The following is an 18,172-nucleotide window of genomic DNA, read 5'->3' as shown; positions in this document are numbered from 1 at the left end:
GGGTTCTCCTTTGTGCTTCGGTGACTTGGGAATTCACCTTTTGAGGACTATTGATGGACTGGCAGCATTTCAGCAATTTCTGACCGCTGGGTTAATTGCTGTACATTATGTTCTTCATTATCTCATATGGGATTCTTTGGCAAGTTTGTTATTCTTGTAGCTAATTGGAAGTACTGTGATTGTGTTGACATGAGAGATTATTAAATATTGTTTGCTAACTTTATCCTTCTGTATCCTGTCGTTTGTTGGTTTCACTCATAAAACAATACCAGGGCACATCAGTGCCCTTTTATCTTTTCTGCCATGATGGCCTCTGGGTTACCGATGTATCAACATGCCATTCTCTGGGGTTGCCATGAAACAGTGATTAAAACAAGCAAATAAAATCTGTTTTGATAAAATTCACACATTTTGATATCTTGAAAACAACATAGAAGAAAAAGCCAAAACACAAGGCCGGTTTCTTTCACATCGCATGCCTCTCTTTTGTACCACCTCTCCTTCGGTTTAATTCCATCTGCCCTCTCAGGCCTCCAAGACAGGTGGTCTTCAAGTGTCTCCCTCCTCAATAAACTCCCAAAATTTAGGTAGGCTGGATACTTCAACTATTCTTCAGTTTGTGGAAATGCCTTCCATAGGCGGTGTAATTGCTCTCTTCCGTCCAGGGCTTTGATGAACAAGGTCTCCTCCATCCAGAGCGTCAACCGCCATCTCATCTCCCCCACCCCCATCTATACCCATTATATTTTCGACCCCCATCAACCCTACCCAACCCAAACCTCTTACATGCATGTTACTATCTCTCTCTCTCTCTCTCTCTCTCTCTCTCTCTCTCTCTCTCTCTCTCTCTCTCTCTCTCTCTCTCTCTCTCTCTCTCTCTCTCTCTCTCTCTCTCTCTCTCTCTCTCTCTCTCTCTCTCTCTCTCTCTCTCTCTCCCCCCCCGTGTGTGTCTGTCTCTCTCCCCTTCTCTGTCTCCCTCTCACATTCTGTTTGTTCATTCCCTTGCTTTCTGTGTCCACTTGCTGCCCCACTGTCAGTCAATGGCCTTTCCACCCTCTGCCTCTTTGCTCTTCCATGAGCCCAGATCTTGAGAAAAACAAAACAAAAGCAAAGTAACAATAGACAAGCTGATAGTTGGAGCCAAATTTCAAAAACCATCAGGATGTAATATCCAAAATATGATGTGCAACCTCAGAAGGACAAGTGATAATACCATATTACGAGCTTTCCTCATTTTTTTTCCTTTTATTTTTGCATCACGAGCAAAAGATAAAACCACGTTAATGAAGCAGATGAAAAGCGAACAAGTTAAATGAAAAAACAAATGCAATTTCATCCAGAGACAATTTAGCCACACTGCAGCTAATGCTACAAATAACATCCAATCTTCAAAACTGCGAAATAAAATAAAATACAAATAAAATAACCATGGAAGCAAAATTGGTGATGGTTTCCTTACTGCAAAAGGATTGCCCAATATTTCTTTGTTAGAGACAGCATGGTGGGCCGGGTGGATTCGTATTATCATGGGCAGGTTCCAAAAGGACCGCAACATGCAAATTGTAGGCTCTCAGACATTCCAGAGCACCAGGACGACTTGCAGCACACATCTGTTACCATCAATCTGGCCTGGACTGAAAAAATTACACGCAGCTCCCAAATGTTGGGCCAGAAAGAGCAAGCAGCAAAAACAATGCAGAGTAAAGGAAAGTGCAGAGGAATGAGGATATATTTCGACTCCTTCAAATATTTTAGGCTGCGTGTTAAAAAAACAAAGGAATTTTGGTGCAAATTCATCTTTTGTTATTCATAAAATTCCTTCATTTGGATGATGTAAAATCGGAACTTTCTCGAAACAAGCTCGAATGAGCTAAGATCCTCGTCCTCTTTATGATGACGTCATAAAAACGAATATGACGTCATTGTGAATTATCAGGTTTGCGATAAATTATCTGTGCTAATGCCCTGTTCGATTCCCGCAAACAGAATTCAAAAAGCTTGCCTAGTTTCGGAGATAATTTTTAAGGCGATTTCCATTAGCGGAGATATTTTGACGTCATAACTTTTTTTCTCGGAGGAATTTTCAAAATCGGAGACGGTTACTGTCTGTGCAGGGTATTTTTACATATATATGCCAAGTTTCAGGAAGTTTCGATGAAAACTGTAGGCTGTGAAACAAAAAGCCCACAAGAACAACAACGCGAGTAAGACTTGGAGACCCTCCACAATGCCTGTTGTTGGCTTCATGGTTAGGGTGGTGGGTTTGGGATCCGATCAGGATCTGAGGATCCTGAGTTCAAACACTGCTCACCGTTGAATTAATACCAGGTGGGGTTGACTCTGCCCGTCATCCTTTTGAGGTCGGCAAAATGAGTGCCAGCTTGCTGGTATCCTGTGTCAGAGTGGCGACCTGTCCAGGATTGTGCCCAAAAGCTAAGGAGACTGCTCGTGTTAATTCAACAGAAGAACAAAGGATTGAACTCAACACCCTCGGATTTTAAGTCAGCTTGCTGCCTTACCATGAAGCCAACACCAGGCTTACAGTACCACAGTATACTGCATCTCTGTATGAAAATCTTATAGAATCGAAAACTACTTGGCTAATTTACATATTTTATGCACTCCTAACCCACTGGACGAAATAAGTTGAAAAGTGGTGTTTGTACTCTGGGTGAGCATGGGAATATTCTATGAAGTTTGGATGTCCACCTCCAACTTTGATATTAACTTTTTTTGTTAAAATGGAGAATTATCACAAGAAGTGGATGAATTATGATTCATGCTTGTACACTCCTGCATTCCTGAACAGAATAACGTGAAAAGCACTTGGCGAGGTGCATGGGAATGTTCTAAGTTGGGATGGCCATCTGTATTTGCTTCTGTGTCCATCTTGTCCACCCTGTGCATCCTCCTGTTCACCTCATTCCTTCCCACACCCATAGTTTGTCCAAGTCTCCCTCTATTTTACCTTTCGACTCTGCTGTTGGTCAATCTATATATATATATATATATATATATATATATATATATATATATATATATATATATATATCTATGTATCTATCTATCTATCTATCTATCTATCTATCTATCTATCTATCTATCTATCTGTCTCTCTGTCTCTCTGTCTCTCTGTCTCTCTGTCTGTCTCTCTCTCTCTCTCTCTCTCTCTCTCTCTCTCTCTCTCTCTCTCTCTCTCTCTCTCCTGTTCCTTTTGTTTTGTTGCATCCTAGTCCGTTCAGTGTTTCTAGTCATTCATGAGCCTTGTCTTTGTATACTATTTTTTTGGTAAAAATGGGAGTGCTTTTGTTGTTGTAGTATATTAATAATAAAAACCTGAAATTGAGAAAAACAACTTCAATAAATCAAGTGGTCTATGTATGACCTCACTGCCATTGGTGGTGGTGTAATCGTAACCAGGGTGTTTTTGTGACTGCATTGGAATGTGGTGAATTTGTTGAAAAAAAAAGTTATAAATTTACTCTTGAAAGCAATTTAATGGCATAAATTATTCTAACAATGATTCATACTTTAATCCATAACATTTCTCCGAATTTACACCCGTAAATATCAACGGTCTGAAACATGTATTTTCATGCCAAAGATGGCTAACGATACACAAGATACCTCCACAGCAGCTTCAGGCATAGGCGGCCCCCATACCCACGGAATTAAATATTTTTCATGCACCTCCTTTATATTCAGTGTACAGGTATTTGAGAAAGTGTGCAGAGCCTTGAATTAATGGTCCCAATTATTACCACATTCTTGTATGATCGGAGGTGGAAAGATTATGGTCCAAGCCTTTCACGAAGTGGCTGGTCAGGCCTGACGTTTGACTGACGGTGGCAGGAATTGGCAATTTGTGAAGTGTGTCGGTGATAAGTCGCCTGCTCTTTGCGAAAGAGACCGTGGGTCCTGTAACGTCCATAAACTATCACCATAAGGTAAAACAATCGTGTGGAATTTCAAAAAGCCTGATGTTTTCGTTTTTTTTGTGTACATTGTCAAGGCTCGTATGAGAGCTAAGACAACGCACAGCAAGGGGGGCATGAGACAAGAGGGGCGGGAGTGGAAGGGACAAAACAACGGGGAACAGAGACATTAGGTGAACTGTGGAAGGGAGAGGGATGGGGATGGGACGGGGAACATGGCGAAGAGAAGATGGACATTACAGGGACTTTCAGGAAGGAAAGCAGGGAATTCGAAGGAGGTGGGTTTAGGGTGGAATAACGGGGGTAGAAAAGATCGAGGTTTGGGATGGGGAAAGATAAGAGATGGTGGTGAACGGCTGTTTTGAAGGCCTGGAGGGAAGAGTGGGATTGAAGAGAGTGTGGGAGTTTATTCCAAAGGTGGGGAAAAGAGGAATAAAAGAGTGAATTTTGAAGGTGAGCAGTGATTTGTGATTTTGGTAGTTTTACCAGAAGGGGGTTTGCTGGCAGACCTTGAGCGCCCTGCACAAATATGGTGGGCACAAATCGCAGACAGAGCAGGGGTGGCTACACCGGAGAGGAGACGGTAGAAGACGGAAAGACCACCGACCTGCTTGCGGTGAGAGAGTGAGAGGCCCAAAGACTCAGCCTCATCGCGGGAGATACCAATGATCCTAAATGCCTTGGTTTCCACAGCGTGAAGCCGAGAAAGGTGAGAGGCAGGTGTACCAGCCCAGAGGGGAGAGCAGTACTCCATCAGGCTTCGGACAAAAGCTTTGCATGTGGTCAGGAGCCCAGGTGGGCCGAGGAAGGACTTTGCACGATGGAGGATTCCGAGTCTGCGACTGGCTTTGGAGGTGAGGTTGGAAATGTGGCTTTCGCAGGAAAGTCATGGCAGATCGTGAGACCCAGAAGCTTGAAAGAACGGACTTCTTCCAGAGGATTGTTGAGAATATGGATGGGGGGAGGGTTCCAAACGGTCCTTTCAGAGAGACATAGTGAGAGTGTGAGATTTGTCAGGATTGAAAGACAAGTTGGACCAGTTTGTGATTTTACTCAGATCTGATGATCCAGATCTGATTTTATCTAGATGGTACGGCAGAGGGTGGAGTTATCAGCAAAGAGATAAAGAGGATTTTCCAGAGAGTCGGAGAGATCATTGATGAAAACCAGAAAAAGAACAGGGTCCAGAACGCTACCTTGAGGAACTCCAGCCTGGACAGGAAGAGGGGATGAAAGAACTCCATTTAGGGCCACATTTAGGTTAACCAGAGATCTTGGGATTGTTCGCCGTTCCACCCCAATTGTTATCCCACTTTCCGCCGAACTGATGTTCATCACAAGCAGGAAATGTGTGATTATTGGTTTTAGTTTCCAATAAAATAAAGACAAGTTCCATCAAAAAATTATATTCCTCATGCTTTAGTTTTTCTTATATATATATATTTGAAACAAATAAAAGCCCAGCTCAAATTTGAACCACCTTTTCGATGGGCAGCAGCTCTTTGATGATGAGGGGATGGTGGTGGGAAAGGGATTGAATGATTGATAAGAACAACTTAAAAGTTATCATTTTCATATTGATGGTAACCTTAACTTATGACTGAGATGAGGGAGCTAAAGAAGCACAAAGAAAAGGAAGTGAGGTTTAAACTGTCACCAATGATTGTGCAAAAACAACTAAATATTTTTAAACAGAATTAAAACTCTCTTTCTCTTGTGTGTACTCTTCAACAATGGCTCAAAAAGCATCTCTCATCCCAACTCTGCTCTTCCATCCTACACCCCCTCCCCTCCCACAATCCCAAGTCATCACCCTCCCTCTCCCAAGCCTAAGGCATTAATGATCAATCCCCTCCACACTCCAATTCTTCAATCCCCCTCCCTGTCCCCCACCACAACTCCTAACCCTCCCCGACAAAAATTCCTCACCAGTCACCCAAAGCCTCAACCTCGCCCTCCCAACATTGTTCCATCTGTGCTCACCCCCATCAACTTCTCACTCTCCCACTCCCAACCCTAAGACATCAGATATCCCCTCCTCAATCCAAGAGTTCAAACCCTGTCCACACGCCTCACCACAACTCCGCAGCAACCCCCCACCGAAAGTCCTCAACCTCCTCCCCCCTCCCCAAAGCCTCAACCTCCTCTCCCAACTCTGTCCCATCTTTGCTCTCTCCCCTGCCCAAACCGCAACTTTGTCCTCCACTTCTCACCCTCAGAAAATCAAATGGGCATTCAAACATTAAAACAGAGGACTATTTAATGTTTTCCGCTCCCCCATCATTGACTTCACAGAAACTGTGATCGAAACAGTTTCTACATGTTATGGCCCGTCACGGTCACCTGTCCAACTTACAATCCTGTGAGATATGTGCCAACCCTGTGGAAATGCAACTCTCAAGTGGTCATGAGACCTGAAACCAATTATCTTCTTCCTGGTGCATAGATACACATGGTTAAAACAAATGACATGTTTTCTCAGAAACAATATCGCGAGATTCCAGGAAGTTCTTGGACAAAGAGCTTGATAATGACATGGGGCTGAAGGTTTCTGGTCAAGTCATTGAAGAGAAAATAGTCAGAAATAATAGCAAGGATCTGCATAACCTCCACGGTAAAAGCCTTGCTTGAGAGAATGCCACATAATTATTTGGGTGGTGGAAAGACAAAAAGCTGCTGCCTCGATCACTGAGGCATCTATCTATAATTCCAGCAATATGTGTGTGTGTGTGTGTGTGTGTGTGTGTGTGTGTGTGTGTGTGTGTGTGTGTGTGTGTGTGTGTGTGTGTGTGTGTGTGTGTGTCTGTGTCTGTGGCTGTGTGTCTGTGTGTCTGTGACTGCTGTTTCTCGACAGCCGCTGGTCCGATCTAAGTGAAACTTGCCAGATATATTGCTGGGGACCTGTGGATGTGCCTTTTCAAGGTTTGATATTAATCGGACAAGTGCTTCCCAAGTTATGGCCATTTAATTACCAAACCAATGACAATACACGTTGTTGCGTGGGCGTGGCCGATGGGGAAGTGAAGCACAGCCACGTTCCCCATTACAGGTTACAACATACGGACTTCCGGAGAGTGATGACTTCGTGTATTCTAATAATTTCTCGATTAGTTATGCGCATTTATAGTATAGATAAACACAATGCCCCCAAGTTATGATCGTTTTAATATTAGACGGTGCATACGTTTGGGTAACATCAGAGTGAGCTGGTATGCTCCGAAGCAGGAAGTAAATTATTTTTTGCACTTTTTTTTTCTCCTCTTTCCTCTTCTCTTTGTGTTTTTCCTTGCGATAAAAGGCAAAATCAATGCAAGCGATAATTTGTGGATTGCATGGGAACATTCCATATGGACACGCACTACTTCCGCATAGTGATGACTTACTGTATTCTAATAATTTCTCGATTTCTTATGCGCATTTATAGATAAACACAATGCCCCAATCCAGTCGTCGTTTACGAGAGCGAAGGAACGGCCTGTGTGGTTGTTGTTTCTGGCACACGGTTTGAAAGTTTTTTTTTTGCATGTATGGCCACGCACGTACGGGCACGTGAGAGCAAAGGAACGGCCTGTGTAGTTGTTTCTGGCATGCAGTTTGAAAGTTTTTTGTTTTGTTTTGTTTGCACCTACGGGCACGCACCTATGGGCATGCACGAGTATGTTCAAAAGACCCGTGATGCCTGTCAGCTCAAAATCCTGCAAAATATCACTGGTCATTTTACACTGAAGGAAAAACTTATAGAGAAGGCATGGCGATTGTGAATAGGACAGCTCCAAAGATGTCTTTGGCTTCGCATAGCGTGCCGTATGTATGCTTTTACAAGTTAAAAACGTGGGTGGAGTCAAGTGAACTGTCCAACGAATGGGTGGAATGTAATGGAACACACAGACAGATGGACGGACGGAAGGACGAACGAGTGTATTATCACATGGATTATGATAACTTGGGAAGAGGAAAAATGAAAATTGCAGTTAGATTTGCAAATCATTTGCTTCTCATGATGAATTGATGTTTGCATCTTTTGACATTTTTCACGTCAGCACAGACAAAACCATTTCATTTGTCAGAGCAAGTCAAATGGACAGACAAAACATCCCTCAATTTACTCCTCGTCCTACTTCTACTATTTATTATTTTAACAGCCGAGATTAGCCTCAACTTCCTTATGGGGTTGGCAAGGAAATGCATTTGGCCCAAGTCATTTATGAAATGAATGGTCAGGCCTGAAATTCACTTGATGGTGATTTGGGCAGGAATTTGTAATTTGTTCATTATGCTGGAGATAACTGGACTGTGGGATATTTAAAATCCACTAACTAATGCGACCAGACAAGACACTCAGCTTAACATTCAACCGAGGGATGTAGCACTTTGTGTGCAACACCCTGCCTGTGAAGAACCAATCCAGCAGCTTTATAGTCGCTTCGGCAATGAGACTCAGACGAGACAGCTAAAAGGCAAGGGCGCTGCCATCCTGCCAGGCAGGAATCAAATGGTGATATGTGGAAAATGCTCGATTCACAAACAAAATTAATTAATCAATTATCATTCCCTTGGCGATAGTGTTGTGCGAGTATGTGATCACATGGATGGTGTTAGAGTGGGGGCATTATGGGGTGAGTGGGAATGTAAAAGCTTAGGTGGCTCAAAGCACTGATATTGCAATTCATTGCAATGCAATGCCAAGTTCCTAATGGAGGTTATATTTTGAGAAATTAAAGCATTGGAAATATATACAAAGAAACAGATTCATTTCTCACCATGCCAACATGCACCAATGGTAAGCTGAGAATGGCTTCGTCCTGGCCGAATGGGCCAATCATCTGTTACAAGGTAGGGCTGATATGGCATCCCATCCACAAAGAGTGTGACGCTCGGCAGGTCGACTGTGATTACATAATGATGCCATTCTTGGTCACAAACCTGCAAGTAAAAATACAAAACAAGCAAATTTTAACAAGGATACATATTCAGCCCAAACCACACTTTAAAAAGGGACGTGTACATCATATATATATATATATATATATATATATATATATATATATATATATATATATATATATATATATATATATATATATATATATATATATATATATATATATATATATATATATCTATATATATCTATATATATATATATATATCTATATATATATATATATCTATATCTATATATATATCTATATATCCTGGTGTTGGCGCAGTGGTTAGGGCAGCAGCTTGGGATCCAAGAGGTCCTGAGTTCAAGCCCCGTTGGGCCACTGAATTAATACACCAGGGGGTTGACTCAGCCTGTCATCCTTCCGAGGTCAGCGAAGTGAGTACCAGTGTACTGGGCCGGTGTATACCCCGGTTAAAATAGGTGTACCATATCCCTCTGTCGTAAGAGGCGACCAGGGTTGGGTCAGGAAGGGCATCCGGCGTAAAACATGCGCCAAATCACGATGCGGATGATACGGATGATACGCTGTGGCGACCCCAAACGGGAGCAGCCGAAAGAAGAAGATATATATATATATATATATATATATATATATATATATATATATATATATATATATATATATATATATACACATACATTCATATATATACACATATATATATATATATATATATATGTATATACATTCATATATATACATATATATATATATGCATACATACATAAATATATATACATATACAGTAATCCCCCGTTTCTCGCGGGGGTTACGTTCCAAACCTCCCTGCGCTAAGTGAAAATCCGCGATGAATGGACGCCTCCCCCAAAAAATCGACTCGTCTGGTCTGGTCGGTTTGGCAGTGATTGGGTTTGAGGTGCCGGAGTTCAACTGGTCTGGTCTGGTCGGTTTGGCAGTGATTGGGTTTGAGGTGCCGGAGATCGACTGGTCTGGTCTGGTCGGTTTGGCAGTGATTGGGTTTGAGGTGCCGGAGATCGACTCGTCTGGTCTGGTAGGTTTTGAGGTGCTGGGTTCGAGCAGTGCTCGTCCAACGGCGGCAAACCTTTTTCCTTCCCGAAGCATATATCGAGCACCTTAACCTTCTCCTGGAGCATCCCAGGACCTTCCTCTGGCGCTTCGGTTCCTTGCCAGAACCCTTAGAAGGTGCAGGGCGTTTGGGCGGCAACGTGGGGCTTGGAGAAAAAACGTAAAAAATATTCGAAGTTCACAAGCGAAACTTTGTCTCATGCGTTGTGTGACTGGTCAAGCACCACGCGTTATAATTTATAGCTGAAATATTTATATTTTATATATTATTACCGCGATGTACCGGGGGAATCCGCAGAAAAAAAATTAGTTACGTTCCAAGGGAAAACCTGCGATGAACCGGGGGCGCGATAGGTGAACCGCGATGAAGGGGGTTGACTGTACATATATATATATATATACATATATGTATATATAAACTATCCCTGTGTCGTAAGAGGCGACCAGGGTTGCGTCAGGAAGGGCATCCGGCGTAAAAGGGAAGGGCATCCCTTCCGGTTCCGGTTTTAGAGCAGCGAGAGGTCTCCTTTGGGGCTCCCTGCTGACGTTCTCAAAGCTAAGTTTCCGGTTGTTATTTGTCCCGTTTTAACTGTTTAATTTTCTCACCTACATGTTACTGTGTGTTGCTAGTTCGGTTTTGTTTCAAAAATCGTGCTATTTTGTGAGTATTTTTGTCGACGTTCTTACCTGTGCTTGAGGCCTAGGCCTAGGCTTGAGGCCTACTAGTTCCACTCGGCGTTCGATCGTTTTTTTTTTTGTTTGTTTGTTTTTTCTCCCCATTACCTTCAATTTCTATCCTCCCCATTACCTTCAATTTTGATCCTCCCCACTTTCCAAACATCCCCCATTCTCCCAACTAATCTCTTTCTTATCTCAATAAAAAAAAAAAAAAAAATACCCTACAACAACACGCTCACCTTCTCCCGATTCTGCTTCTTCTTCTTCTTCCTCTTAACTTCCTCCTCGTCTTCTTCCTCGATTTTTTTTTTTTTTTTTTTTTACACTTCCATGACCTAATCTGTTGAACTCTCATATATTAATATTAACAACAAAAAAAACATATATATATATACCCAACAACAACAACACGCTCACCTTCTCCCGATTCTGCTTCTTCTTCTTCCTCTTAACCTCCTCGTCTTCTTCCTCGATTTTATTTTATTTTTTTTTACACTTCCATGACCTAATCTGTTGAACTCTCTCATACATTATTTTTAACTACAAAAACGATCTTATAATGCTTCATCTTCCTCTCTCACACATGTGGTACTCTTTACTGTTTCACAATGCACTACTCTTCTGCTATTTTAACAGACTGCTCTCATTTCGACCTCTCCTTCATTCCTTGCCTAAAAAATCCAACTATTACAGCGCTTCTTCTCTCCATGCTCTGAATTCGCCTTCATTGCATCCATCAAGAATTGTGTTAAATCGCATCTCTGACCTAAAACTTTTAAAAACCACAGTTTGCCATGGATGCTCGCTTTCCATCAAACATTCTTTTTTTCCAACTTCAGTGCCAACTCACCCCCCCTCATCCCTCACTCTCAAAGCAACCATCCCACTCTTCTCCCTCCAAGCCTCCCTCTCACCTCTCTCAAAAATCCCCCCCTGACCTTTCTCCCACCTTTCATCCCCCTCACTCTTCCTTCTCAAAGTTGCCCCCCTCTCATCCACCAACCTGCCTCCCTCCACTGCCCTCTCACCTCCATCTCTTCACTCCACCGCCTCAAATCCTCAACTGCCTTCTTCCTTGTCTCTTGTCCCCCCCCCTCTCCCCCAGCGCCACAGAGCCTTTTCTCCTCCTCATTCGGCCCCCTCCCCTCGCTGTTCTGCAATACCCCACACTCCTTCAGCAACCCTCCTTACCTGCCCCCCTCGTCCCTTGTCCTACCCTCCCCCTCCCCCTCCACCTCCTGCACCCAAAGCCTCCTCCCCTTCCTCTTCATTAAAAGTGTGGACCTCAAATATCTGGGGCCTTCGCTCAAATCTTTCAGATCTTTCCATACAGGTTGCCACTGACAAAACAGACATTATCTGCCTAACAGAAACTTTCCTCTCCCAAGACGTGTCTGACTCCCAAGTATCTCTCCCCGGTTACTCCCTCTTACGGTATGACAGACCTGACCCTCGTCCTGGTGGAGGTGTTGCTCTCTTCATCAAAGACTCTATTCCTCACTCTCCATGCACTGCTCTCACTCCCCCACACCCCCAGGAATACCTCTGGCTTCGGCTTCCCCTCCACTCCCACCTCATGTTTATATGTGTACTGTACCGTCCACCGAACAGTGATGACTCCATCTACACCTCACTATCCGAAAACATGGACCATCTTCTATCTTCTCATCCAAACTCTCACTTCCTCTTATGTGGCGACTTCAATTGTCATCACGCCAGTTGGCTCGGTGTGGGTACCTCTCTCACCTGCCATGGCACCTCAGCAAAAGCTTTCTGCGACTCATTGGGACTGACTCAATCGGTCAACTTCCCGACCCGGATCTCAACCAATGGTGCTCCATCTCTTCTGGATCTGATTTTGACAAATTTCCCTGACAATATCTGCTGCTCTTCCTTCGCTCCAATTGGTTCTTCTGACCACGTCCTTGTCAAAGTGGACATCTCTCTGGCTGTTATCAGAGAACCACCTCACCGCCGTCGAGTCTGGCATTTCACTCAAGCCGACTGGCAGGGTCTCCGAGCAGCCATCAAACTTACAGACTGGTCTCCTATCACTACTTTCTCAAACATCAACTCATCCTGGGAATTCTTTCAAAGAAACTTGCTCTCCCTTATGCACAGATTTATCCCCTCTCGTGTTCAGTTGTCTTACCCTTCCTCCCGCCCTTGGTTTACTGAAGCTTGTGGCGAGGCAGTTGTCCTGAAACAACTTGCCTTTGCCTCATGGAAAGCAAACCCAACTGAGGGCAATCTCAGTTCTTTCCACAAAGCTCGGAACAAGTGTGTATCTACCCTCAGGAGAGCCAGAAAACAACATCTTTCTCATCTCAAGTCTGAACTCTCAAACCTCTCTCCCTCCTCAAAATCCTGGTGGCGTTTAATCAAATCTGTTTCTGGTGTATGTTCCCCCTCCATCCCCTCCCTTACCACAAATGGCCGCACTGCTGATTCAACACGTGATAAAGCTGAATGTCTAAACTCGGTGTTTGCAGCTAAATCTTGTGTCCTAAACCCATCTCTATCTCTACCCACTTTACCCAGTCGCACCCAACTGTCCCTGGACTCTGTATCCTTTTCTCCTGACAAGGTGGAGAGCTTGCTTTCAAACCTCGAGTCAGATTCTGCAACCGGTCCAGACGGCATCAGCCCACGTGTCCTCAAAGCCTGCTCTTCTGCTCTTGCTCACCCTCTCTCTGTTCTATTCACCCTCTCATTTTCCCAAGGTCATCTGCCATCTGCTTGGAAATCTGCTAACATCACTGCCCTGCATAAAAAGGTGCAAAAACAGATCCCTATAACTACAGACCAATCAGCCTTCTCCCAATCATCAGCAAGGTGATGGAATCCATCATCGCCTCAGATATGAAATCCTTCCTCTTCTCCAATGGCTTGATTTCCAATCATCAATTTGGTTTCAGACCAGGTCACTCTACCCTGGATATGCTGCTTCTGCTCTCCCATCAATGGATGGAGGTCCTCAATGCCAGACAGGAAATCCGAGCCGTATCCCTGGACATATCACGTGCTTTTGACACAGTCTGGCACCCTGCCCTACTCACCAAACTCTCTTCCCATGGTATTCAAGGCCATCTCCACTCATGGCTCGCAGACTTCCTCTCCTGTCGCAGTCAACGTGTGGCCCTAAATGGAGTTCTTTCATCCCCTCTTCCTGTGCAGGCTGGAGTTCCTCAAGGTAGCGTTCTGGGCCCTGTTCTTTTTCTGGTTTTCATCAATGATCTCTCGGACTCTCTGGAAAATCCTCTATTTCTCTTTGCCGACGACTCCACCCTCTGCCGTACCATCTGTCATCCCTCAGACCGGCAAGCAGCAGCTTCTTCGCTCACTGCAGATCTGGATAAAATCACAAACTGGTCCAACACGTGGAACATGTCTTTCAATCCAGACAAATCTCACACTCTCACTATGTCTCTTCGAAAGGACCGTTTACAAAACCCCCCATCCACTTTCTCAACAATCCTCTGGAAGAAGTCTTTTCTTTCAAGCTTCTAGGTCTCACTATCTGCCATGACCTTTCCTGGGAAAGTCACATTTCCAACCTCGCCTCAAAAGCCAGTCGCCGACTGGGAATCCTCCGTCGTGCAAAGTCCTTCCTCGGCCCTCTTGAGCTCCTGACCACTTACAAAGCTTTTGTCCGTAGCCTGATGGAGTACTGCTCTCCCCTCTGGGCTGGTGCTCCTGCCTCCCACCTTTCTCAGCTTCACGCTGTCGAAACCAGGGCATTTAAGATCATCGGCATCTCCCGCAATGAAGCTGAGTCTTTGGGCCTCTCACTCAGTCACCGCAGGTTGGTCGGTGGTCTTTCTGTCTTCTACCGACTCCTCTCCAGCCTTGCCCCCCTGCTCTCTCTGCGATTTGTCCCCACCACATTTCCACAGGGCGCTCAAGGTCCGCCAACAACCCCCTTCTGGTAAAACTACCAAAATCACGAATCACTGCTCATCTTCACTCTTTCATTCCTCTTTTTTCCCGCCTTTGGAATAAACTTCCTCACTCTATTCTTTCCCATTCTTCCCTCCAGGCTTTCAAAACAGCTGTTCACCACCACCTCTTATCTTCCCCCATCCAAATCCTCGATCTTTTCTACCCCCGATAATCCACCCAAGCCCACTTCCTTCATTTCTCCTGCTTTCCTTCCTGAAAGTCCCTGAAATGTCCATCTTCTCTTCGCCATGTTCCCCGTCCCATCCCCATCCCTCTCCCTTCCACAGTTCACCTAATGTGTCTGTTCCCCACTGTTTTGTCCCTTCCACTCCCGCCCCTCTTGTCTCATGCCTCCTTGCTGTGAGTTGTGTGTTAGCTCTCATACGAGCCTCGACCAAGGTATACAAAAAAAAAAAGAAAAAAAAAAGTGCCAAATCACTATGCGGATCATACGGATGATCCGCTGTGGCGACCCCTAACGGGAGCAGCCGAAAGAGGAAGAAGATATATGTAATATATATATATATATATATATATATATATATATATATATATATATATATATATATATATATATATATACATATATAATAAAGAAATGACCGTTTTTACAGCCATTTTCCCCTGCTGTGCAGGGGTCGGGCTTTTTCTTGAGGCAATATTTTATGGCCGGATGCCCTTCCTGACGCCAACCCTGGTCGCCTCTTACGACACACAGGGATATGGTACATATATTCTAACCGGGGCATACATCAGGACCAGTACACTGGTACTCAATTCACCGACCTCGGAAGGATGACAGGCTGAGTCAACCCCCTGGTGTTAATTCAGCAGCCAATGGGGCTTGAACTCAGGACCAGTCAGGACCCTGGGATCCCAAGCCACCACCCAAACCACTAAGCCAACACCAGCCATATATATATATATATGTATATATATATATATATATATATATATATATATATATATATATATATATATATATATATATATATATATATATATATATAGTCAAAGCTCGTTACTATGCCACCTCGCTATTATACCACTTTTGCACGGTCCCGACAAAATTCAATACAAAATAAATTTACTATGCCACCCCCTACTCTCGCTACCATGCCACTACTGTGTGACTGTTAAAAGGCACGAGTCGTGAAAAAGTCTGTATTGTGCAGTGCTCGATTATCACACTCACGTACAAAGGCGAAGCGACAAACTACAGTCCAGCTGCGCACAACATAACTCAATACGTACGCGCATAGTCAGACTGTGTCAAAACACGCGATTCTTCTCCCCGATGCCAGCCACAACAAGCCAATCACCACACGCACAACGAGACACAAAAAAGCGCGAGCACACACACAGACACGCAGGCACACGTACAACAGTGACATCATTTTTTTTCAAATTCAGCCCATAATGTCAGCTCAGAAACGCAAGCGAACCGACTTTACGCTGAAGGAGAAGAAGGAGATCATCGATGCCGCGAAGAAGGAGCCGAATCAGTCCAAGTTGGCCAGGGAGATTAGCAAGAAATGGGGCGTCGAAGTTAAGAGAACCACCGTGAAGGGCATTCTGAGCAAGAAGGATGCAATTGAGGCTGCAATCAAAGCTGGATTTCCATCGAAGCGCATGAAGTTGACGCAGGCTCACGACCCGAAGCTTGATGAGGGAGTGCTCATGTGGCTGAAGCAATCAAGAGGACAGAATGTGCCTGTCAGCGGCGATCTGATCAAGGAGAAGGCGATGAAACTGGCCGAGCTGATGCACATCCCAGACTTCATGGCGAGCGACGGTTGGTTGGGCAATTTCAAGAAGCGCCACGGCATCACGTTCAAGACAGTGCAGGGCGAAGCTGGAGCGGTGGATTCGCAATCCCTTCTTGAGTGGCAACAACAGGTTCTCCGGCCCTTACTCGGGCAGTTCTCCGCAGACGACGTCTTCAACCTGGACGAGACTGGACTCTTCTGGCAGCTGCTTCTGAACAAGACCATGGCTTTCAGGGGAGAGCGGTGTACTGGATGAAAGAAAAGCAAGCAAAGGATCACTCTTCTGGTTGGGGCAAACATGAGCGGCAGCGAGAAGTTCCCTCTTCTGGTGATTGGCAATTCCAAGAAACCCCGTGCCTTCAAGAACAAAGAGATCCCGGTCAAGTACAAGGCGAACTCGAAGGCGTGGATGACGGCGGAGCTTTTCGAGGAGATGTTGCGTGCGTGGGACGGACGACTCGGCCAGCAGGGACGCAGAGTGCTGGTCTGTCTCGATAACTTCTCTGGCCACCCTCCCGAGCTCGAGCTGAACAACATCCAACTGGTCATCTTCCCACCCAACACGACAGCCAATTCGCAACCAATGGATCAGGGAATCATAGAGAACCTCAAGCGCCACTACAAGAAGCTCCTGCTATGCCGCCGGCTTAAGGCCATAGACGAGGGAAAGGAGTTCAAGTTCACGTTGCTCGACGCTCTACACATTGCCCGGCGTGCTTGGGAGCAGGTCGGCAAGTCGACGATCAGGAACTGTTTCGTGAAGGCCAAGTTCATCGAAGAGGAGATCCAAACTGAGCCACAGGATGCGGAGCTGCCCGACATCTGGGAAGCTCTGCCTGCCGAGGAAAAGATGCACGAGAACGAGGAGATCGAGCTGTCTGACTTTCTCGAAGCCGACGAGCGCCTCGCGACCAGCGGGTATTTCACGCTGGAGGAGATTGCGGAGGAGATTCTGTGCAGTGAGGAGCCGGTGGAAAGCGAAGATGACGAGGTAACTGTCGAGGAGGAAATCGTTCTGTTCAGGAAGCCCAGCACGCTTGTAGCACCGTCCAGAAGTTCATGCAGCAGAGAAGCGGGAAGCCCGGTGTGATGCAAGCGTGCGATCGGCTAGACAACGAGATGCATGAGATCCGCCGAAAGAAGATGCGCCAGCCGACGATTCTTGAAAGCTTTGTGTGTCGTGAATTTCTCGCCATGCCATATGTTCGTGTGTGAACTCTGTTAGTGTGTGTATGTTCTCCGTTCACTTAGCTTATACAACAGTCGTGCCTTTTACTTGCTGGAATAAATTTTGTCTAAAGATTAACTGCAGATGGGTAATTTGAGAAAATAAGGCCGTTTTTACAAAATCTCGTTACTATGCCACTCTCGCTACAATGCCACTTTTGCTCGGTCCCGACGGGTGGCATAGTAACGAGCTTTGACTGTATATATATATATATATACACATACATATATATATATATATATGTATGTATATATATATATATGTATGTATATATATATATATATGTATGTATATATATATGTATGTATATATATATATATATATATATATATATATACATATATATATATATATGTATATATATATATATATACATATATATATATACATATATATATATATATGTATATATATATATATATATATATATATATACATACATATATATATATATATATATATATGTATATGTATGTATATATATATGTATATATATATATGTATGTATGTATATATATGTATATATATATATATATACATATATATACATACATACATATATATATATACATATATATATATATATACATACATATATATATATATATGTATATATATATATAT

General features: G+C 44.0%; 1 protein-coding gene across 1 annotated transcript in view; it reads right to left on the bottom strand.

Moving 5' to 3' along the window:
• The window catches only part of CLSTN1 (calsyntenin 1), a 197,785-nt gene that overhangs the window by 32,001 nt on the left and 147,612 nt on the right, over positions 1-18,172 (bottom strand). Inside the window, exon 9 of the mRNA XM_085899036.1 lies at positions 8,696-8,858. Within this exon, the coding sequence (XP_085755162.1) occupies positions 8,696-8,858 (163 nt within the window). The remainder of the gene's footprint in view (positions 1-8,695; positions 8,859-18,172) is intronic.

The sequence above is a fragment of the Eptatretus burgeri genome, chromosome 10 (genome assembly GCF_056783735.1).
Source record: "Eptatretus burgeri isolate ZD-2024b chromosome 10, Ebu_testis_v1, whole genome shotgun sequence".
In the NCBI taxonomy this organism is placed as follows: Eukaryota; Metazoa; Chordata; class Myxini; order Myxiniformes; family Myxinidae; genus Eptatretus; species Eptatretus burgeri.
The sequence above is the reverse complement of the archived record's forward strand: the minus strand, read 5'-3'. Positions and strand labels throughout refer to the sequence as shown.